The sequence below is a fragment of the Punica granatum genome, chromosome 8, assembly GCF_007655135.1.
Source record: "Punica granatum isolate Tunisia-2019 chromosome 8, ASM765513v2, whole genome shotgun sequence".
Lineage (NCBI taxonomy): Eukaryota > Viridiplantae > Streptophyta > Magnoliopsida > Myrtales > Lythraceae > Punica > Punica granatum.
The window spans coordinates 22,809,227-22,831,658 of NC_045134.1; the positions used below are offsets into that span (position 1 = coordinate 22,809,227).

Sequence of the window (22,432 nt, forward strand, 5' to 3'; positions counted from 1 at the left end):
ACAAAAACCATGGAGCTATTAAAAGTACAAGGGAATGAAAATGAAAACGACATCTAAAGTTCCGCCGGGAAGAATCAAACCTGATACCTCCTCTTTACAGATGAATGCCGTACAAACTACAATCGGTTTCTCGAGGTTGTAGTACCTGATACATGTAGTTGCAAATTGCAGTTAAGACTACACTCACATTCGGGGCAGTTGTACCGTGCGTTAACATCGGCTGCTGTCATCGACAACCATTCTTCATTTTCTGAACCGTGTGGCACGGAAAACCAATCGATCTCATCAACCATTCTTAATATTCTGAACTGTCTGACAAAAAAAACCATTTGATCTTATCAACCATTCTTAATTTTCTGTGGAACTCCACCGAAGCTAAACTGCACACGAGCTACATGTTAGCTTTGAGCCTATCACAGCCAAGCAGGTGAGATTCAGCGAGTCGCGTCTCCGTCCTGGTTCATCAGTGCCTTTACCAATGTACAACGATATCAGACTTAATCCAGTCGGAAAATTGTAATACCTCATGCTGTTCACACCGAGTTAGCATTTCATTGTCAGAATCCTGTCTGTATGACCAAAATCACAAAGGAAGGCTCTATCTCTCCAAATGACAATGAAGGGTCAACTAAAGCTTATCAGCAAGGAAATAAACAATTTGCTATACCAATAAATGATTGGCTGCTATTCTATAGGAGCAAATTAATGGTACCACCAGTATCGATACAAGATTCATCGGAGGCTCCAAAAATTATGTCGGTTTTTGGGAAATGGCAGCAGAGTAGATACAATGCTGTCGCTAATGATAAAACTCTCTAATATCAGGGCCTGCCTACAATAAAGGCAGTAACTATCAGCATATTGCTTCGGCCTGCACCTTCTGCTGAAGGGCCTTGTAGCACTGAAGGCTGCAGAGAGGAAGCTTTGTCTTGGAATCCCGATACTTGTATGGGTTAGTGCACTCGGGCCCAGCACAGCTCTCGCGCGGTGGAGGGTAACTGCGAAATGCAAAAGCAAAATTTCTCTCAGCAAATGCAGAAAATACATGCAGTTGAAAGATCATGCATGCATCCCCAAATTCTTTACAACATCATATATAAATTAATTCGCCATGAAATTCAACACGAGGGGGAGAGGAAAGGTTTGCCATGAAATTACCTGCAGGTTTTTGATTGGAAGATTTCGGGAAGTCCCATCTCGTTGGGGAAAATCACAACAGTCCCACTTGGCCCCATAACCCACCGAACAATGTTTGACGAGAGCATCGAAGCATTAGCAGCCTTCTCCTGCAACACAACTCACAAAAATATGATTCGTTATTGGAGTTTACAAACTTCTTTATTGGGCAACAAAAAGTACATATCAAGTGATGTCTTAGATGTGATTGCCAATGAAAACATGAACATTAATTTTATTGTTTTGGGTAAACCATTAACTGAAGTAAAAGGAATTGTCAATGAAGTAGTGAGTACCTCTGCCAATGCTTCTTGACGCTTCTTAATCTTCTCCTCACGCTTCTTCCTGTTAGAATCTTGACCAAGGATTTTTCTAATTGCCTCAGCCTACAAAATCATCAAAAATATTTGCTTGAACACAAGTTTATATGTAAAATACAACATTAAAGAGAAAGGAACTGAAGAAATCCATACCTCGGATTCCCTTGCAGCCTTCTCATTTTGCAGTCTACGTCTCTGTGCAGCTTCAGCCTTCTTAAGCTGTTGTTCAACTTCTGAGAGTTTCTCCTTTTGCTCTGTGATTCAAAAAAAGGTTCATAAATCAAGTCAATACAACCACATTGCAGGCAATCAAAAATGAAAACATTGCCAATGCTTACTTCTTGGTGGAGCAGGAGGCAATCCATTCGGGAACTCAATCAAACTAGATCCTGGGCCCACCGAGGCATCTTTGCTTGACTGCAGGGCCCGTTGACGCGTCGTAAGAGTTGTCTCCCTCCTATTATTATCCATCAAATAATCAATGGATTCCTTCTTTTGCTTCTTCTTCTTTTTCCCTTCAAGATCACCATCAGATCCTGTTTCTTCTTCTTCCTCATAATCAGTATCTTCAGAAACTCTATCAGCTCTAGACTTCCTCTTTGCATCTTTGCCGGCTTTGAATGCACCTTGTCGTTCAATATCAGAAACACTGGCAAGTTTCCGTTGCTTCCTCCCAGAGTCCTCGTCAAATTCCTTGGATCCCATACCAATCCTTGAGGCTTTGAGTTTTTCCAAGTATCGGATCTCATCATCTTCATCATCATCAAAATCACCGTCCATTACCCGTTTCTTAGGCATTCTCTTGCTCTTCCGAACAGGTTCGGACTTTTCCCCTTGCTTCCCTGCCGCATGCGTTCCAGTCATCTTACCCATCACAGAATCTTCTTTCCCAAAACTAAAGCCACCTCTCGAGAAATCTTTCCAGGGAATACCCTGCAGCCCGCTCCTTTTATCTGAGGGAGAATTGGTGTGATCTGAACTTCCCTGCCACATTAAATTTTATACAGAAAAATATCTATTAGATATAAATGTTCCATAAGAGCAAAAGGAGCAACTTATTTAAAGTCCCTGGATGTCAACAATGATTAAAAGCCATCAGGTAAACAAACCCAAACAGTTGAAAGAAGACAAATATAATTAAACATTTTAAAAACATACAAAACCAGCATTTCAGGGGCAGTTGCACATTTTATTCGGAACTGCCTAACTTGGAGAGGGCTAACCCCGCGTGAGATGTTCTCAATATCCGTAAATATATGATCTTTATAAGCAGCCCTTCTATTAGATCCCATTCATTTTCATGTGTCAAGACTCTACAAAGCAGTTGATACAGTGGCCGACGCCTCATTTCACTCAGACAAGCTTTTTTAGCCAAAGACCTAAAGATTACATATATGAGGCATTCCCTACAAAAAAGCCCTTCCCAGTGCTGCCCAATAAACTCAATGAATGTCAATGACATTCACTAAATTCATTCCAACAATGTTGCATTCAAATATTAGGAAACAAAATCTCAAACTCCAGTTTAATAAAACAGCCACGCAAGTTCACTAACATCTTATTGGCATCAATGGGATCCTTATAAAATATATAATAGATTTTTGAAGAGATGATACAATCCTGACAAACACATCATTAAAAACTATTCATGACAAACAACCTTATTGCAGTAGGAAAATAACCGTATTTATGCTTAGTTGCAAATCTTTAGAAATACATTTTAGTTACTCATAATCTCACGTTTATTAACAGTTAGCCCACTCTTCTTGTCCATTTAATTTAGAAAATATAGCATATTAGCAATTTAACACCAGAAAGACCAGCCTGAACAATGAGTACCTGAGAATTCTGTTTAACTCTTCTGGAAGTTCCAGCCTCTGAAGAACCATTTGATGTGGAAATCGTACGAGTAACACCGCCAACTTTCAGCTTTACTTTCTTAACCTTGCTTTCATTTCCAGATCCATCCAAAGCAACTCCAGATTGTCCAGAACTCTGACTCTCACCGTTCTGCCTGCTAGAACTCTTCCAGTTCACTGGAGCTAGGACGCCCTCACTAGATCTTTTGTTATTAACCCCGCTACTCCCGAGTTCATTATTGTAAAATACATCGAAGCCTCCATCATCTTCCTTCCCATTATCGAGTGATTTCTCGGATTCTGCTCCTGCCAAAGAAGAGACATGCACACATTGATTGAGGTTGAACTCCTTTCTCTTGAAAGTGGTCTCACCACTAACAGTTTCATCACTGGAACCCTTGCTGGCATCATCGGAAGGTGGTGCCGGAGATGACGGCGAACACTCATGCCCTTCGTCGTACGAGCAGGAATCAGGTGGAGGTCTACGCGCACGATGGCTTCGCCTTCTCTTCACCGCAGTACCCATGACATTGAAAGGATTGCCACTGAATTCTTCCATGAGCGAAGAATTTTAACGGATGGAGTTCTCGGACCACTCTACATGGATCAGAAAAACAAGAGATGACAATCAGCAACTTATGCAATTCCTTCCTGGATCGAGAAGATGCAATTCCAAGGTTACACAAGAGAAGATCAAACACTGACAAAGAACTGAAACAAAGAAAAAAAAAAAAGGCCTCAAGAACACAACTTTCTGGCACCAATCACACCGATTTCGTAAAACATAAGAGTGAACACGAAAATTGATCGCTCTGAGATTAAAACTTGCCCTGGACAAAGACTTCAAAGAGCCCCCCGAGTTGGAAGTGAGACAACTTCCGACAGAACAGAAGGAAACCCAAACCTCAGATGAAGAACACACGTAATCTGAGACTTGCCAGCATCATCAAAACAGCCAGAAACAACAATGACGGAAACCACACGCACCAAACCCTAAGACAACCTCTAGCCATAAGACGCCAACACGAATCACGAACGGGGAAACAAACAATTGCATCCGGCAACAAAGGAGAGCACAATTTGCAGGAAAAAAGCAGAAGGAAGACGAGCCACTCGGCTCACCAATTCCACAGTCCGCGAACAGGGGAGACTCCTCAAGAAACCCACCCGATCTGCTGCCGCCTTATCCCCCCGAGGAAAGAAACCAACGGAAGAGAGCAAGCAGGAGCCCACAGAGACGGAAAGAGAGAGGGAGACAGAGCAATTGAAGAGCGAGTGAGCGGGCGGTGGCGTGGGAATTAAGAGCAGGAGGGAGAGAGCCGAAGCCGGGGTGGTTGTGGTTTTAGGGTTAGAGTTAGGGATTGGGTGCGAGAGCGTGGAAGAAGATGAGAGGGAAGGGGAGGGGTAAGAAGATGGAGGATGAGGAAGAGGAGGAGGAGCGTAGGAGCGGTAAGGGTAATGGTAAGGAGTGGAAATAACAAACTTCACCCCGTCCTCCATATTTTTGCTATCGCCACTCCGCCCCCGAGGAAGAGAAGAGAAGGTAGATATCACTTTGGCATTGGCTTCGCTCTCTGTCTGGTCTCTGTCTCTGTCTCTATTCGGTTCTTCCCTCGGGAGGGCTTTTAGCAATTTTTCGAATCTCTCTCTCTCTCTCTCTCTCTCGGCTTCTTTCTTTCGTTTATATATATTTCGCTTTTTCTTCCTCACTCCGCGTCCCTTCTTTCCCTCTCGCGCTGCAATTTTGGGCGCAGGTTAAGACACTGGGCCCTCCCCCTTCCGGCGCACGTTAGCCGTGGCTGTACCCTCGTCCGCGGTCGCCACGTGTCGTGTGGTGTCTGCTTGGTTGTGTCCCGGATTTTTGGAGAGGTCCCTACGTGTCTGGGTTTTGCTGTTTAGTCACTCCGTCCATTGGAGTCCGCTGCCCGCACGAGCTCCTTCGATTTCTGATATGATATTTTAACTTCAATTCAGGGCCTCCTTAGAAGGGAGATTTTGCAGAGGCCAATTGTAACGTGCCTGTCCTAGTGTGTGGGATGACTTTTTGTAAACTATTTTATTAATGATTAATTGCGCCATATAACCTAACGTTCGAAAGAATTTTTAGTTTTAACCCAAATTTGATTTTTTATCTGAAATATCCCAATGTTGACGTGTTGATTTCACATCTATCCCGACGCTAATTTTCCGTCCAAAATTGACGGAATTACACACTTGACATGTTAATTTTGTAATACTTGTAAGCAATGTTACAAAATTAACGCTCCACATGTGCAATTCCGTTAATTTTGGACGGAAAGTTAGCGTCTGGCTAGATGTGAAACAAACATGTTAACATTATGATATTTTAGGTAAAAAATCAAGTTTGGGCTAAAATTAATAATTCCTTCAAACGTTATGTTATATGGCGCAATTATCTCTTTTATTAAATAACGAGAAACTTAGGTTATATTTGTTTGGACATAAAATTAAGTATTGAAAATTTAATCAAAATTGTTTGATAAAATTAAGTGTTGAAAATTTATAATTTTAAGGATCATATATTCTGCCTAATATTTACTCTCTTTTTTTTATAGTTTGACCCCATATTTTTTTAATTCAATTACTGAAAATTAAAAAAAAAAATAAAAGAGATAGGAGAAGACAGCGAGATCAGAGAAGGTGGAGAGGGAAGGGGGCGATGGTGGTCTCGATTTCGGCCACCACCACCCTAATCAAGATCACCGACGTTGTCATAAGTCACCGATGATCTCGCCTGGACAATGGTGGCCAGGATCGGCTCAATCACCGCCCTAAGTTGTCCTCCCTCACCCCATCGCCCTTCCTCCCTCCCCCTGTAAATGTCGAGTGGACTAAAAACTGTTGAATTATTATGTATGTTCTCATTTACTTATTCAAGATTCAACGCTTTCTTTGACTCAATCATTAAATTAAGTCATTTTTACTTTGTATTTATCAAACGAGCTTCATCCAATTTAATTTCAGCTCTTAATTAGAGTAATCGAACACAACCTTCTTGTTTCTAATATAATAAGATACTTGTTGAATAATAATCAACTTATCTTTTAATAAGATGACACATTTTTTTTTATAAGAAACTTGTCAATTGAAAATATAACAAACTCTTACTAAATACCAAATTATTTTGCTAAATAATAGGAGTCCTGCTATTGTCTAAAAGCTCCTTAAAATTACACATTTAAAGAGCCTCATGACCCCGACAATGCTCTTTCTGATAAGGTTCATAAAGAAAATTATTAAAAGTGTTTGCTTTACGACTGAGGCTTTGTTTCTCGTCGATGAGACTTCTCAGGTTGTTTTATGTTATTCCGCTTAATCGTTTGCTAAGCTCATTTCTCTTTATAATTGCAAAAAAAAAAAAATCTTTTCTTCTGAAAATGAATAATGAACATGTGATTTTATAAAAGACTTGGACTCTTACTTTTCTTTAATTTAGTATTAGTATTATATCCAAAAATATGCAGCCAATGCCCCAAAATTTATGATGGCAAATTTGATAAAACTTGAACAGGTATTTCAAATTTCAATTTGCTGACAGATTGTTATTACCTTGAACCTCCTTCCTCTTTAACTGAAACTCTTGTTCTAGTGAAGCTGGTCCTCGCTCGAAAATCTTGATGATTCATCGGGATCCATATAGATAATAACCAGATAAAAGCACATACTATACTATACTTGATCATAACCAATGAGTCGAACAAGATAATCCTGTAAGGATAGCACTAGCCAACCATAACTGGAGAAATGAGAGAAATGTACTAACTTCGCCAATACAAATCCAAGATAATAAGCAACAAATTACAGAATAAATATGTACAAAAATTTCATCCGAGATCCAACCACCACTGCATACAGGAAACACAAACCAGGGTGCAGACTCCCGAAACGACCAGGACCAATACGAAAAAGAAAGGCACTCTTCAATATTCTTCCCGAATCCCTCACTCGACCCAGAAAGAGAAGCACAACTACAGAACCTGAAGCTAAGTCGCTACGAAAAATCAAAACCATCTCATGTCTAAGAATGGGCTAACCACCAGAAATCCTGTACGTGGAGGTCTATTTCAGATCTACTTCGAATGTTACTTCAGAATGAAATATTCATGGACTTTCGATACGCAAAACATATCTAAGCGAACATACATAGTTAGTTCATCAGCTTTTCCAGACAAGAAGCTCGAATTGACAGGTTATTGCCAGATTTGTGTTGATTCCAACAAATCGTGAGCTTTTCATTGAAAACGTAAAGGCTGTAATAGATTTGAAATAGACCTAAAAGTACCGGAATTTCCTGCCGGTTACCCCCTTAAAAAATTCTCAATCTTCTCACGGCGACTAACAGTCAAAATAGAAATAAAGAAAATCGGAAAACACCGATAATTTTTCATCGTCCTTCATGAAGATCTTCCGAGAAAACCACGGTTCTAGAGAGGTTATCATTATCGAAGGCACTGAAGCCAGAGTAAGGACCTGAGGAGAAGATAGAAGATGTCCCATCGGACTCGAATGTAGTGGATGACTGCCTCATATTTGGTCTCGTATTGGTTGCAGAAGGCAACGTAGTGTCCTGATACTCTGTTACTCGCTGTACCATCTTCAGTGATTGTACCACTTCGCCCATTGTCGGCCTCTGGCTCGCTTCTGGAGCCACACAAGCCGCTGCGATTGTGCAGACGCGAACAAAGTCTTCCTTCGGGTACTTCCCTCCGAGCCTGGGATCAGCGAGCTCATCTAACCGGTCCTTATCTCTGAGGATTGGCCTTGCCTGGGAAAAAAGGGGGAAAAAAAAGCCCCATTTCATATTACCTTCTTCTCTACAGTCCTTTCTAAGTTCCACTACAATTTTATGTATTTGCATTGCGTGCTTCTATTTTATATTTTAAAGGTAAAAAATATATGAGCATGCGCTTGGAGCAGCAAAGAGGTGCATGGAAACACACCTTAGATTTGATGTAACCTACTCTCGTTTTGTGAAGATGCCTAGACTTAATTGGAAACTCAGGAGTAATCCAGGATTTTCAGCAAGAGAAAATCTTAGAAAATTAGGGAAGTGATTGCCGCCACTCTAGTTTCAAATTGTATATATACCACGAATTGCAGATCCTTTTCATTATGTGAAGAGCTTATTGTAAGGGTTGGGATTTTAACTGTCATATTGCCAGTAATTTAAGCAAAGAATAAGGCTTATGAACTAACCCAAGTGACGAGATTCTCCTGTCCTGAAGGCTGTGACATGTCTACGGGCTTCCTACCAGTAAGCAACTCCAATAGCACAACCCCATAACTGTAAACATCGCTCTTCACCAGCAGATGACCCGTCATTGCGTACTCAGGGGCCACGTACCTGCAATTTAACTCCGTCAAAACCTCTAGAATTGCCTCAGAATAAAGACTAGAAGTACCGAGAAAATATCTGAGGGGAGGAAAAGGTATATACTGACCCAAATGTACCCATTACACGAGTAGACAGGTAATTTGCCCTGCCTTCAGGCGCCTGTTTAGCAAGGCCGAAATCGGCAACTTTAGCATGGAAATTATTCTCGAGCAATATATTTGACGCCTTGAAGTCTCGGTGGATAACACAAGGCTGTGAGTCCTCATGTAAGTACGCGAGCCCTCTCGCAGCATCAAGAGCAATCTTCATTCTTGTATCCCAGTCCAAGGGACAATTGACTCCCAAGTGACCTAATAAAAATGGGGCAGTTCACTGCTTCAGATTTCAACAACTTTGAATATATTTCAAATAAGACTGCCACTTTCAATTCCTACAACTACAAGTTTGAACTTTTCCTGAAAATAGCCAGCTAATAATTCTAATAATGTATTCATTATCTATGCGAAATCAGTATTCAAAATGTGCATGAACTAGAAAAGGAAGCAAAAATACCATGAAGCCAGGACTCTAAACTTCCATTTGGGACGAGCTCATAGCATAGAAGGTTTTGTGAAGAGTCCAGGCTGCTATAATAACCCACGAGTTTAACAAGATTACGGTGATGGAGTCTGCTCAGCATTTCAACCTCAACCAGGAACTCCTTATCACCTTGTTGACCTCCACTAGTAAGTCTCTTGATTGCCACAGCTGTACCATCACTTAAGACTCCTTTGAAAACTCTACCGAATCCGCCCTCTCCGAGTATACTCGAAGATGAGAAGTTGTTTGTTGCTTCTTTAAGTTCCTCATAGGCAAGAATTCGGGTACTGGATGGATGGGGATGGGCAAGAGATCCAGCTCGTGGAACTGCATCCACTGTCCTTGGCTTCACTGCAGAGGGGGAGAAAAAGGTGAATTACCCATCACAAAGAGATCCTTATCAAAATAGATATTTTCTATGAAGTAAGACTGAATTCTAAGTTCTGGTATGAAGTACGGCAAAAATTTCATCCATTTTTTCCTCCACAAACACAATTCGAGAAGCAGCACAAGAAAAAAAAGGTCTTTTATTTGCTATATAATTTCGAGTGTCAACTCCTCATATACAAGCAATCAGAGAAATGAGTCTCTTAGCACACATGACAAGCTGGCTAAAGGGATAAGAGGTAGAGGGATCCCTTTGATGCCATTTCAACAACTGAGTCAAAATTACAGAGGCATACTTGTCTCACATGAATGGATCCATCAAAATACTTGTTGATAATGATGCATTTCATCTATATTCAATATAACCTAAAGCAAGAAAGAGAGGAGAACTCAATCACGAATTATATTCAATCTAAGATGGAAGAAAAGACATCATTCATGGTTTTCTTCCTAAAATGCATATAGACACTACGGCGATTGGCAACCAAAGAAGCCTGACAGAGTTGGAAGACCAACTTTTCCAAGGGTGTATACCTATCTTGAACTGTGTATTATGCCTGAAGCCTCCAATAGAATTAATCACTCGGTTGATGTAATGACCAATTGAATAATCAGCTTTGTTATCTCCAAGGTTAAATTTTTGAGCATCCAATTATAAATAAATCATAGTCAATATATCATAGTCTCTAATCACATAATATACATACCAATATCCTTATCCCCGACTTCCTCAGATGCTTTAGTATTTCCTCGTCTGAATTTGCATGCACATATAATTATCATAGCTATAGAAAGAACAATTGCAATCCCAGCAGCAATACCGATAATAAAAACCAGATTGGAATGACTTTCTCCATCCGAAGTGGCAGATGGCTTGGCAGTAGACTGATGTGGTCGCGCTGCTATAGGCGATGTTGCCACAAGAGGAGCTGCATCAGAGCCAATAAAAGAGTTCATTCAGAAACAAAGTAGATATGAAAAGGAGGGGGAAAAATTAACCATCTCTATAAGCTGCCGTTCTCAGAGTCATGGAACATCAAGCATAGTATTAGAACTACTAACTCCTAAGAGAAAACTTGAAGCTCTAATCTTTCATCGACACCTAGGCCTGGAAAGAATGACTATAAATAATTGTCTCAACCAGAGTCAAGTGGACATTCCATGACAGCTTTACAAGAAACTTAAATGCGTTTCCAGTCCTTCCCATCTACATTTATGTTTCTATATACTTAGCAATGATCCATTTCCATACTTCTATTGTCCATCAAGGCAACACATACTTGAGATAACAAACATGCAGATATTCTCTATAAGTGAATGGCCAGAGAAACTTTTCGAGTTATGAATCGTGCATAGAACCAATGGGCAGCAACTCATAAGTACAAATGTACAGAGGGGAAATTTACTGGCATTGGATGTCAGAATGTTCCTCACATAGCTTTTTTTATTGTTCATAGAACCATAAAAACTCTTAGCAGAAAAATAATCCTTTTATAGTCACCTATCATATAAAAAATGTCCTTTAATGCAAAGCTAGATTAGACTAAAACATTTGTCGCGCGAGAATTTAGCATATAAAAGGAATGCCATTATTACCTTGAGAAAGTGGAGGTGGCTTGAACCAGGTGAAGTTGAGAAGTTCATATTCACCCACTAATGAAGGGCGTAGATGGACTTTGTGCAGAGAAAGTGAAGAATTTATAGCAGAAGCATCACTTTCAGAGAAACCCATTCCCGTGTGCGGAGTAATATCCATTGAGATATTTAAACTTGATAAGGTAATTACATAGAAATTTATCAACTCTATCTGAGACACTCGTAATCCTAGCTGTGAAGCAAAATCTTCAAGAAAAATATTCCAATCCGGATTCTGGGAAATATTCAGAAGCAAGAGATCAAGCTTTATGGGATAGACACAGTGACAACCTTGAACCCCTCGTTTCAACACCATGTCTGGTTTGCAACAATCTGGAATAAAGAAAAACAAAATTTTACGTCAAACAGTACTGGACATTAAGGGAAAAGAACTAGTCTTAACAGTAGAAGCATCTAATTAAATTTGAACAGACCAGGATCCCACATGATAGTTATGCCATTATGTATCGATAAAGCACTTCTCATCTTTCTTCAGTGATCAACCCATTCATTCTTCAGTGATCAATGCAACTACAGAAGATATATAGATGGAGTATGAAAATACAATCAAGATGCAACGTACGTGAGGCATAAGGTGTCAGTGGAGGCTCAGCTAAATCACCAGGAACGGCACCGGGAACGTACTGAGAAGGGGCAATGTCTTGCATGCCAACTGGTGGAGGCACTAGACTGCTGCTCTTCATTGATGGCCTGGACAGATGAGAACTTGCAGGAGGATGAACAGAAGTAATCAAGGGGCCATAGTGAGGTGGATGTGCTGGTGATATGACAAAACCAGGTCCTGGTGCTCTCAGAGGGGAGACATGTTTCGTCCATGTTCTATGGGTCGGTACATTAGCTCGCAAGGGAATATCAGGGATAGCTTGCGAAGTCACACTGGCATCACTCAATGAAACAATGCAGAAGACAGCCAACAGATTCAGAAGGGAGCACAGGAGATCCACAGATATTCCTGCAATGGGAAATCGAGCACAACTTCAATCTACAGTGAATAAATGCTCTGCCAGCAATAAGAACTACACTGCTCCTTGTTCGAGTAAAATTTGCATTGTGGACAACACTTGAAATCTTAATTTACAACATCTAAGGCAACCCTTTACCAGGAAAGCAAGAAATTTATACAGTGCCCAGATGAAGAAACTGTTGCTTAAGATAATAAAAAACATTAATTGGGACTAAAAGCATTGTGTTCATAATTAAAAGCTGCTTTCCTTAACTGTCAAGAAAAAAAACTACTAACCCCAGAAAAGCATCGAGGCCCAGAAGGATATACCGAAAACCCTTAGATCAAGCAACCAAATCACACCAGGACGAGTGAGACAGATTAAAATGCAAAGGATGAATTTGACCAGCTTGCCATATAAAGCACTGAAAGCTCAACTTTAAATTGCTTAAGAAATTGCAGAAATAGGAAGCAAATGCACAAATACGAAGTCAAAGAACTTAATTTCACAGCTAATACAGCCCCCAAGAACAGAAACCTTCACTCGAATGAGGAAGACAGAATTACATCGTCAGCACACTGTTTTCCAAGGAGAAGAATGTCACGGAAGCGACAATTTCGACAACTTCCTGGTTTCGGAATCTTCCAACTGCGAACAGAGCAGGAGACGAAGCTCCCCAACTGTTCCGACAATTTCTCACCAATTATAAGTTTGAACATTATCGTTTTAAACAAATGAGACGTTGAATAGAGTTAAGACAGCAAGAACGGCAGCAATTTAAAGTACCGGCGGCGGAGAAACCTCGGAGCACCGACATCACCGAAGTTTGCCGGACACGACGACACCTCAGATCTACGAGATCGCAGCTCGGAGGAGAACTGAAAACTGAGCGGGAAGAAGCACTACAAGCTCAGACGGCTCGGAACTAAAATTACTCCGCGGGGATCCGACAGTGGAGCTAAAGCCTCGAGAAACAAAGCTCGACATGAGCCCCCCCAAGCTGGTGCTCCCATGGCCAGGCCGACAAGCCGGCTGCTGAGCTCTAGCCGAGAGCAGAGCGGAGGAGGGCCGCGTGTCGGTGCCGCTGAGCCGCCGTGAGATGTCGCCGGCTCTACTTCCGGTCGCTTCTCTTCTCCGATTGTCGCCGATTACGATATCGGTCGGAGGAGCAGAGAGAACACTGTGTAGAGTAGAGCTGCTGGTTTTCCGTTTTTTGTTTTTCCATTTCTTTTTTTTCCCCCGAAAACGAGAAATGGAGAGTGCGCCGTGTTTGGCTCTCCACGTTTTCGGTCGGACTTTGCTTCTTGCGACGGGCGCGTGGGTGGCACTTTAACGGAAAGGTCCAAACTTAAACGGTCACAAACGACATCGCCATTAAGCGTAGGGTAGAGTAGTGGTAGCGTGCGGGCAGGCATTACGGCTCACTGTAAAACTCGTCACGTCGACCGTGAGATTAAAGGAATCTCTGATCTGAACGGTTCATTGGCATTGGTAATGGTACTTTGTTCGATGGAGAGTGACGCAACGGTTCCGTTCCGGGTAAAAGGTAAAGGGAAGGAGGGAATTATTTCTGGCGAGAGGTGACTAAATCATGAAGTTCTGTTGTTGGGATAAAAAGACCATTTAATCAAAATTACCCCGTTCCCACCTATCATTATCATTATTGTATATATAAAAAAAGAATTTAATCCACTCAAATAAAATTTGACTCGTCCGCAGTCGAAATTTGAAGTAATTATAAACGTATTTTAGGCAAAATTCTCCAATATCAACAACAAATTTTTGTGCACAAGTTCTTGTATTCGCAACACATTCACAGCTGAGCCAACTTTGCTGACTTTTCAATTAAACATGATCTTTTTTTGCAACTCTCTAAACTTCATGATCATATGTAAAATCCACATTATTCATTAGATTAAGCTTAATGCGTCGGATGGAAAGAAATAAAAGAGGGTATTTTTCATTATATTTTCCTATTTGATATTACTTCAATAAATTGAAATTTTTTTTTTGTTTATGATGACATTCCTTTTTAAACTTGTTGAAATGACTATTACTTAAAAAAATAATGCTCGTCAATCATCCCTCACCATTTAATTGACTTTTTATATAAGTATCACACTCTGTGTTTTATTTATTTATTTATTCTTACTCATTATCACCCTTTGTGTTTAAATTCTATATATTTAAATGCCTTCTTTATAGGTAAGTTCTTTTTTTTTCCTTTAAAAAAATGTTCTCTCATTATCTTTTTCAAATTTAACTATAAAAATCACATTTTTCTTTAAATATCATTCCATCTCATTCTATCAAATCCATTCAATTTCATTTCTTTGTTACGCGACTAACATGACCTCAGCCCATTTATATATTGCATTCACCCAAGGCCCCACAGAGAAGATGAATAACTTGTGCTTGCATGACAAATTCAACACTGCGAAAATGTCCCTAATACATAATCGGATGGAGCATGCATCCAATAATTCAATGCGGTGTCATCCACCAACTACTTAGAAATCATGTCACCGATAGACTAAGTCTGAACTCAAAACTCGTTCACCGCATTAAAAGCATGCTAAGAAGAAAACTGAAAGGGATAAAAGAATAGTGGGTTTGTATCACATTAAATGCCGTTTGAAACGATTGCTAACTCCCAAATTCCCAAGTTGACATGGCTTGAAGAAGGGAGAGAAACTCGAGGATGCGGAGCCTTAAGATGTTGAATTCAGATTCGAGGATTAGTTTATTTAGGGAAAAAGGGAAAGGGAATTCGACGCAATCAACTTGAGGGTGACATCCCAACCCCAGAGAAGGAAAAAATGGGAGGTGGATAGAGTCGCAAACTTACATGTAAATGCCTGAAATGGGAGGCGGATAGAGTCGCAAACTTACATGTAAATGCCTGACGGAGATTTACGTTTTTCATGCTTCCCCTCCCATCGGTATCAAGCTTTATCCGTATCCGAATGTGGACTCCCCCACTTTACTTTACTTCCCAATAAAAAATAAAATAATAATTAAAAAATATAAAGACTTGTTTCTCCCAATACAGTAATAAATTCCCAATTTCTTTTATTGGAAGATAATTCTCCGGAAAATAGAGAAGAATATTCCATTAACTAATAAATTAATACAGTCAATTAGATATTTTCAAGAAATATTTCTTCGAGTTCAGTAAAAAGTACATTCCTCTCGCATGAAATAAGCGACTCCATTGGACCCAAGGAGTTGATTCCACCAGCATCCATCCACTTGGTAAGTCTCTTTAACCCGATATCTCTTTCCTGTGTTATGGCAAAAACCGAGGCCAATTTCAATGTGCTTCACATTTTCCGATGTTCCAAGACAACTGTGGCGAGACATCTTATCTCTACCTATTAACAAGTCTGATTACAATGACTTTACATCTTCTTTCTGATGTTCCAAGACAATTGTGGCGAGAGCAAGCCTATAAGCAGATGACCTCAAGTTCCGGACCAGGACATATATTTCTTCCTTCCTCCGCTTCACGTGCATTTCACTCCATTGCTCTGCTCTGAGTCGAGCTAGCGAGGTTGCCTCGCAGATAGCCACAGCAGCAGGCTTCTTACTGCACATGTAATTTGACGCTCTGGTCAGTTTTTCGCCTAGCCATTGCATGGCTTGAGGCATGGGTTCATAGTATGAAGAGATCCTATGGGTCCAACAGCTTCTATGACTTCCATTGAGAAAATTAAGAAGAAAACTGAATTTGAAATAAAAGAAATATTGGCAATTATCCAGTTCAGTCTCAACTGGAGACAGGACCAGACGGTTCATCCAGGTAGCAACTGGTAGCACTGATGCACATGCTTTCAAGCCGATTCTCAAGAACCAGACTAGACACATCCATTCCTGGTCATAGCAGCTGGCTAGGACGATGATGATTTTGAGGCCGTGAAGGCTTTAAACTACCACAAGAGGGAAATATCTCGATACTTTCATACAAATTCCAGATTTCTATGTATGAAAGAAGAGAGGATTCACTGACCTCCCTCGGACGAACCCTGTGGTGACAAATCCAATTCCCCGACGGTGAGATTCCCTTGCAAGCGGGTCCAATGGTGTTTGGAGGACCCATGTGCCAGAGGACTCCTCCTTAAAGTATGACGCCACAGCCGATTCGGAAATTTGCAGTCCTTTTCCATAGTTCTCTGGCCTAGGAGGAAGTGGCACAGATCCCACTTATCAAAGATCAAGGAATAAGAAGAGGAAACACTGCAAATTTAACTAAACCATTTGACAAAAATTGTATGGTGATCATCTCAAGACTGCAAAGGCAGAACTCAGATTTCTCTCATATTTCCTCATTCATATGGAAAATAGTGCGGCGTCTCACATATATCCAATCAGATTTATTAAACACAAATATGGAGTAACTATGTTATTAGATAGAAATTCAGAAAATTAGAGGACATTATCTCACATTTTACTGTCAAGCCGTAAATTATAGAAAGAATCCTGAGATCTGACATACCTTGAAGACCACAACGATATGTCAGAGAAATGAGGAGTGCACACAACTGCTCCTTCTTCAAAAGCACCTTCTCTGAAAGCGCGCAGAATGACTCTAAGGAAATATAACTTCTTTTCATCCTTGAATTGAATTATGCCATCTTGGCACGGTACAACTTCATTAATCAAAGCCTTTTGCAGGCTCCCCTCATTCCCCACTCCATGAGGAAATAGAAGCAAATGACCACCAAACCTTTCATTAAATAAACCAAGTTCACGAGATGTCCTCATGTTATATATTTCTCTCCCCGCTGGGATCTGAGAATTTCCCTCCAAAGAAGGTACTTCGTCATAAGCAGTTTGAACAGTACTCCAAGGAAGTGGAATGGGAATTTTCATAGGTCTTAATTTACGAGGCCGAAGATCTGCTTTTGAACTAGAAGCAGCAGCTTCAGCTGCCACTAAGGAAGTGTACGCACTGCAGTCAGGGAAATCAGAAGGAAAATATGGAAGACTAGCCTGTAAGATAAAAAACATAAGCATTAGCTGTTATCTCAAGCTTGATCGCCTGAATTTAAATGTGAATTCACACAACTTACTTCACACGAGATCCAGCGTTTCTCCCTCAATCCGATTGCATGAGCCCCCATAGTAACAAGAGGAACCCAAAACGCCTTGACCCAACTCAAGGGGAGTATAATGAACCATCTGAAAGGATGAGCACGAGATTTAAAGACCAATGAAGAATTCTTCCAAATCGGAATAACCAAAAATGAAGTCATTTGGTAAATCAAAAAGCAAATTGGATAAATCTGAAAAGAAGGAAGCAATTACCCCAGTGATGTGTGCTCTTGGCTGTGTGCTTGGCTGTGTTTCCTCAGAAGCATAATAGGGCATGTTGAAGACTGAAAGGCTTCCAAAGTACTCGAAGTCCTGCAGTTTGGATCACTAAGGCAATAAAATTCCAGACGCTTGTCATGTCTCTCCTGGCAAAGGACACTCTCGTCCACTGGTGGTTTTATTCCTCTACTAGCATCCCATAAATCTTCAATTTCAGGATATACAAGTGATGAAGGGGGTGACACTCCATGGTCATCTGAAGGTATTGTATGCTCTTCAACTTGAACAGGCGATGTAAACTCAACTTTAGTAGTAGTTACCGATTTAACATCGGTAACTCCTTCCTCCCTATATGCCCTTGGGTCCTTCACTACTAGGGACAGAACTGTGGAGTCAGAAAATTGCTCCTCTTTAAGAGACGAATGATCCTTCATCTTGTCATCATTGCTGACAGCTTCTGAATGCTTCTTCAACTGAAAAGATTTTCCTGGAACACTGCAGCATAATGAGTCAACTTTGTTTTCTTAACTCCAAACAATATGAGCTGATTCAAAGTGTGTACCCACCATGAAATGGGATGCAATATCTTTTTGAGAAGTTGAAAAGCCCCTGATCCCATGAGTTCTAATTTTGCAATGCGACCCTCGAGTGAAAAGCAGTTGATGGAAATACTCTTTGCATCCATCTGACAGATCAAACAAGCAAATTTTTAAGCATATGGATGGAACTATTTATTTGTTGGCTACAGAGATGGAAACATTCTGGAGTAACAGGTGAAAACTGATCACATTTACAAAAATATACTTGGCCCAACCAGTGAACTAAAAATTAGCTTTAGGGATAAACAGAGAATGCAAGAGAAGGAATCAAATACGGCTGGTTGGTGATCTATCAGCTCAAATTGTTAGCTACTTGTTTTGCACCCACCTCAGTTTTCACACTCAGACTGATTTTTAAGCATGAAAAATGGGTGGGTGTTGGCTTAAAAATTGGTAAAGTAGACTAGAAAATCATCATCAATAATCACCTCCTTCTGACATGCAGATTTCAAAGCGTTATATCCTTCTCCAAAAGCTGAAGCATGTATCCACACCCACAGCTGGCGAAATAGTTTGGAGCCCTCACTATTCCGTGGTTCAGTATGGCCATTATCAGAATAATCTAGTTCAGCATTTTCTAAATTCTTCTCATTCAAAGGTCGCCATATACAGATAACTGGACAAATTGGCCGACCTGTTGGTTCTCCAACGTGGTGAAGCTGCAAAAGAGGATGAGAAAGAAAAGTTTCATATATGCAAATATAGGTCATCCGTTGTCCAGATGGAGTTCACGAGTCATTTACCATTGCACTTTCGTATGTAGAGCCACATAGAACAGAAGGCCGCCCATCTATAGGATGCCCGCGAGGAGAGGGAACCAGTACCATCCTCAAGATTGATATTAACGAATCCTGGAATTTATTACCACGTAAACCAATTGCGACAATCTCATTATATCACCGAGAGAGAATTGCCACGCATTTTAGAAGGTTTGCAGTGGGCAATCATAAAACACGCTGGAAACAGTAGTAATATGGAATACCTACCTCTGGACCGTCCAATTGGACAGCAAGATGGTAGCTAGCATCATGCACAACTACTCCTTCCCTGCACCTTTTCAAGAGAGCCCTTGAACCTCTCCCTCTGTATCATTACAACATTAACAAGATAAATGCATAAACCGTTTTGGAAGAATAATCCTGCCCAAGATATCATCCAAACAAAACTACTACCTGCCATGCAAACCAAGAGGAAGGTGAAACCCCCATAACTTGGTCATAGTAAACCTCTTGGCATTCCACACATGTGTTCTCAACCTCTTCGTTCCATCCCCAGAGGTAGAGAAACCGCTTTGAGGATTCATCCTGAGCTCGTTCCTACGCCTAACGCGGCGAGGAAGCTTTTCTTGGGTTTTGAGTTCAGGATTGTCACATTGTAAGCCCTTTTGCCTCTTCCTTCTTCTTCTATTCGAAGCTTGGTTATCATGAGAAGTGGTCCTCCTCCTCTTGTTTCTCTGAGACCGGAAATTGTTGCCAAGCCGCTGGGCAACAATTGAGTGAAGTCTCTCAAGTTCAGGGCCTCTAGCCTCAGCAAATTTCTGCACACGTATCGTCCGAGGAGCCAGTTGTCCGTTGCTTCCACTCGGGCCCATAGTTGCTGCTAAATACGGTCCGAGATTTCCTTCTTAACACGACCAAACCAATAATGAGAACATACGGCAAGCAGCAAACCAATTATAAACAAGAGATCCTAGTATTGCAACAGTCATCCTAGAACAATGAGCAATCGACAGACCAGATAATTCTCCTCCTTAACCTGAAAACTGAATAAGCCAGAACATTCCGAGGACAGAATACATGATCCTACTGAAACAATATCAGGCTAACCACACCTTGGCTGTGGACGGAGTCATTCATGGAGGAAGAATGGGAAGAATACACAATCAAGCTTGCAGGAGACAACAGTTACACAACATTCTGGTAGCAAAGAGCAGAGGTATATTAATCAGTTGCAGAAGACAGCCTCGGAGAAACGGGAAACAGCGGCAGAGCAGAGAGAGAGAGAGGATATTACCGTGAGCGGAGCCTCGTTAGCACCGAGTACCGGGAGAGAATCACAGGCGGCGATCGGAGAATCGGAAGTGGCTGAACCCTTCAGAGATATAGCCGGCGGGAGAGAGCACAGCGAAGCACCGCCCACTGAGGAAGCAGCTCCCTAATAGAGGGAACGGAGGAACAGCCGACGCTGCTTAATGGTGCCAAACCGGTTCAACCTTCAAATCGAAAATCGAACCGGGGACCAAAACTTGAAGAGCCGAACCGAACCGAACCTAACCGAGTCGATGTCTTGTGAATAAATCGGAACCGGACTGAATTTGATTCCTTTCTGAGCCAGCAACCAATTGCAGCCACCACCGCAAGGAGCAGGACGCCACCACCGCCACCAAGACCGGATGACCATGCTTGGAGGAGTCCACGAGCCTCGAGGCGCGAAGAACGGCGCCGACGTCGAGGACCTCGCTCGTTTAACCCTGCCGAGCACAACAAGAAGGAGGTATGTATATGAACACTTTGGATTGATTCAGCAGTTGGAGTTGGGGTTTGATTTTTGAGTCTGTTTTTTGATATGAAATATCCATTTCTAGATAATTGTTGCGAGATGACGGTTTTTGATTTCCTTGCAATGGGATTTCGCATGCTTCAAGCTCTCCGTCGATGCGTGTACCTGCTAGCAATTCGATCTCGAGGCACAATTAACCGTAAAGGGATTCGGCTTTACTTTGCCATAGTTCAGGCTCAGTAGCCTTTAACAATGGCAATGTTGCGGTTAATTCGACTAAGATGAAGTAAATTTGCTACCTTGTCTGAAGTACGCTAACGATAAAGACATTCGGAAGGGGAAAAACTCGATTTTGCATTAAAAATCCCTCATGATTCATTCGGTATTGAATGTATGAATTTTATGATTCAGACTCGAAAATGTAGTTTCAAGTGAACTGTTTATTTAACTGGGGTCTCTTGGTTGAAGAATGCACTGCTCGAGTTTGTGAGGGTGGTGAAGGCAAGAACAGGTGGTTGCTGGGACCCTTCATCATCTTACAATTGAGGCCATTGATACTGGGAAGAAGAAGCTATATGAAGCGAAGGTGTGGGTGAAGCTGTGGCTGAACTTCAAAGAACTACAGGAATTCAAGCACGCTGGTGATGTCCCCTCGTTCACTTTTTCGAATTTTAATGCTTGGAAAGGTAGTTGACAACATTGCAGCAATTCATGCCAAATTCCGTATGCTCTAACTAACTGCTGCTTTCTTAGTTCCTTGAGAACACCATCCATATTGTTTGGATTGGATAAATTGACTTAATCAACTCCTGAACTCTTAGATTTTCTCTCCAAACATATATTGTTCGTACGACGCATTGTTGTATATAGTTCGGATAGGAAGAAAGTGGATGAAGTTTGTGGGACTAAAGTTTGCTGAGTTTGATAGAGTACTATGTCTGTAGTATGCTTGGAAGGAATAACATACTTAATTAGTACTAGGCTGCTTTTCTGATATGCCACCTCATCGGTTGGGGAGGTAACATGAGCATGTTACTAGTGGATAAAACTCATAGCCGACGATCTTGTGTCATAGAAAATGCTCAGAGTAGTCCTTTTTCTTGAGCTTGCCTATCGAAGATGAGAGGCATATGTGGTAATAAAGATTATATTCATTATTGCTCACTGTTTTCAATTAAGGCACCCTCGAAAATCATTGTGTTTTCAAGTTCATCATGATCATATATCTCACATTGACCTGCCAATCTTATAGCAGCTTTTTTTTTTCCTCCCTTTTCTTTGGTGAAATATTTTGTTTCGAATGTGTTTTGGAGAACTAATCCCCATTTTGATTAAAAAAAAAACAGAGGAGGATGGTTTGGGTTGGAAAGAAGTGCCCGTGCATATCCTTAGGTCCAGGATGCAACTGATCATGCTGTCAAGATTATCCAGCAGAGGTCCAACTCGCTCTTCCCTTGTGAATTGCATGAGATCGTTCATGCAAAGGCCGAAGCATGTGTTCTGTTCCATTATGTCTCCCCTTTCCCTTTGGTTTCCTATTTGACTCGAATTGCCACTGTTCGGCTACTTTCTTCCAGTATATAGAAGAATCATCCTTAGAGAAAAAATGAGCATGCAGCGAAATTTCGTTCATCCTCACACTGTGTATTGCTCTTGAATATGGATGGATAGATTGTTTTGAATATGTTCCAATAAGAAATATCCCCTTAACTTTGTTGATTGGTGCTGATTATTTTCAATTTAG

The 22,432-nt window shown here is 41.1% G+C and overlaps 3 protein-coding genes and 1 pseudogene across 12 annotated transcripts; 1 reads left to right on the top strand and 3 right to left on the bottom strand.

The window, feature by feature from the left end:
* Nucleotides 1-491: 491 nt before the first annotated feature.
* On the bottom strand, nt 492-5,015 carry LOC116188069 (NKAP family protein UM04995-like). Of its 2 annotated transcripts, none has more exons than XM_031517197.1 (7): nt 4,478-5,015; nt 3,336-3,952; nt 1,835-2,480; nt 1,650-1,750; nt 1,473-1,562; nt 1,159-1,286; nt 492-998 (listed from the first exon to the last, which is right to left on the bottom strand). In XM_031517197.1, exons 2-7 carry the CDS (start codon nt 3,912-3,914, stop codon nt 854-856), a joined length of 1,689 nt encoding a protein of 562 aa, XP_031373057.1. In that variant the 5' UTR covers nt 3,915-3,952; nt 4,478-5,015; the 3' UTR covers nt 492-853. The 2 variants fall into 2 exon arrangements, with proteins under 2 accessions (XP_031373057.1, XP_031373056.1); XM_031517196.1 differs by having other exon boundaries at nt 738-998; nt 4,523-5,015.
* Nucleotides 5,016-7,069: 2,054 nt separating this feature from the next.
* On the bottom strand, nt 7,070-13,578 carry LOC116188068 (receptor-like cytoplasmic kinase 176). 3 transcript variants are annotated; one of them, XM_031517195.1, is made up of 8 exons: nt 13,064-13,578; nt 11,896-12,285; nt 11,274-11,645; nt 10,499-10,606; nt 9,264-9,641; nt 8,818-9,061; nt 8,573-8,720; nt 7,070-8,141 (listed from the first exon to the last, which is right to left on the bottom strand). In XM_031517195.1, exons 1-8 carry the CDS (start codon nt 13,092-13,094, stop codon nt 7,761-7,763), a joined length of 2,052 nt encoding a protein of 683 aa, XP_031373055.1. In that variant the 5' UTR covers nt 13,095-13,578; the 3' UTR covers nt 7,070-7,760. The 3 variants fall into 3 exon arrangements, with proteins under 3 accessions (XP_031373055.1, XP_031373052.1, XP_031373054.1); XM_031517192.1 differs by having other exon boundaries at nt 10,385-10,606; nt 13,064-13,577; XM_031517194.1 differs by lacking the exon at nt 13,064-13,578 and adding an exon at nt 12,574-12,601 and having other exon boundaries at nt 7,761-8,141; nt 10,385-10,606.
* Nucleotides 13,579-15,324: 1,746 nt separating this feature from the next.
* Nucleotides 15,325-20,363, bottom strand: LOC116188066 (ribonucleases P/MRP protein subunit POP1-like). 7 transcript variants are annotated; one of them, XM_031517186.1, is made up of 12 exons: nt 20,203-20,363; nt 20,021-20,105; nt 19,362-19,809; nt 19,176-19,272; nt 18,933-19,040; nt 18,618-18,848; nt 18,157-18,275; nt 17,585-18,085; nt 17,350-17,458; nt 16,773-17,269; nt 16,287-16,454; nt 15,325-15,866 (listed from the first exon to the last, which is right to left on the bottom strand). In XM_031517186.1, exons 2-12 carry the CDS (start codon nt 20,043-20,045, stop codon nt 15,668-15,670), a joined length of 2,502 nt encoding a protein of 833 aa, XP_031373046.1. In that variant the 5' UTR covers nt 20,046-20,105; nt 20,203-20,363; the 3' UTR covers nt 15,325-15,667. The 7 variants fall into 7 exon arrangements, with proteins under 7 accessions (XP_031373046.1, XP_031373045.1, XP_031373047.1 ...); XM_031517185.1 differs by having other exon boundaries at nt 19,362-19,812; XM_031517190.1 differs by lacking the exon at nt 15,325-15,866 and adding an exon at nt 15,889-16,206 and having other exon boundaries at nt 19,362-19,812.
* Nucleotides 20,364-20,499: 136 nt separating this feature from the next.
* On the top strand, nt 20,500-22,407 carry LOC116188075 (annotated as a pseudogene).
* Nucleotides 22,408-22,432: the final 25 nt, after the last annotated feature.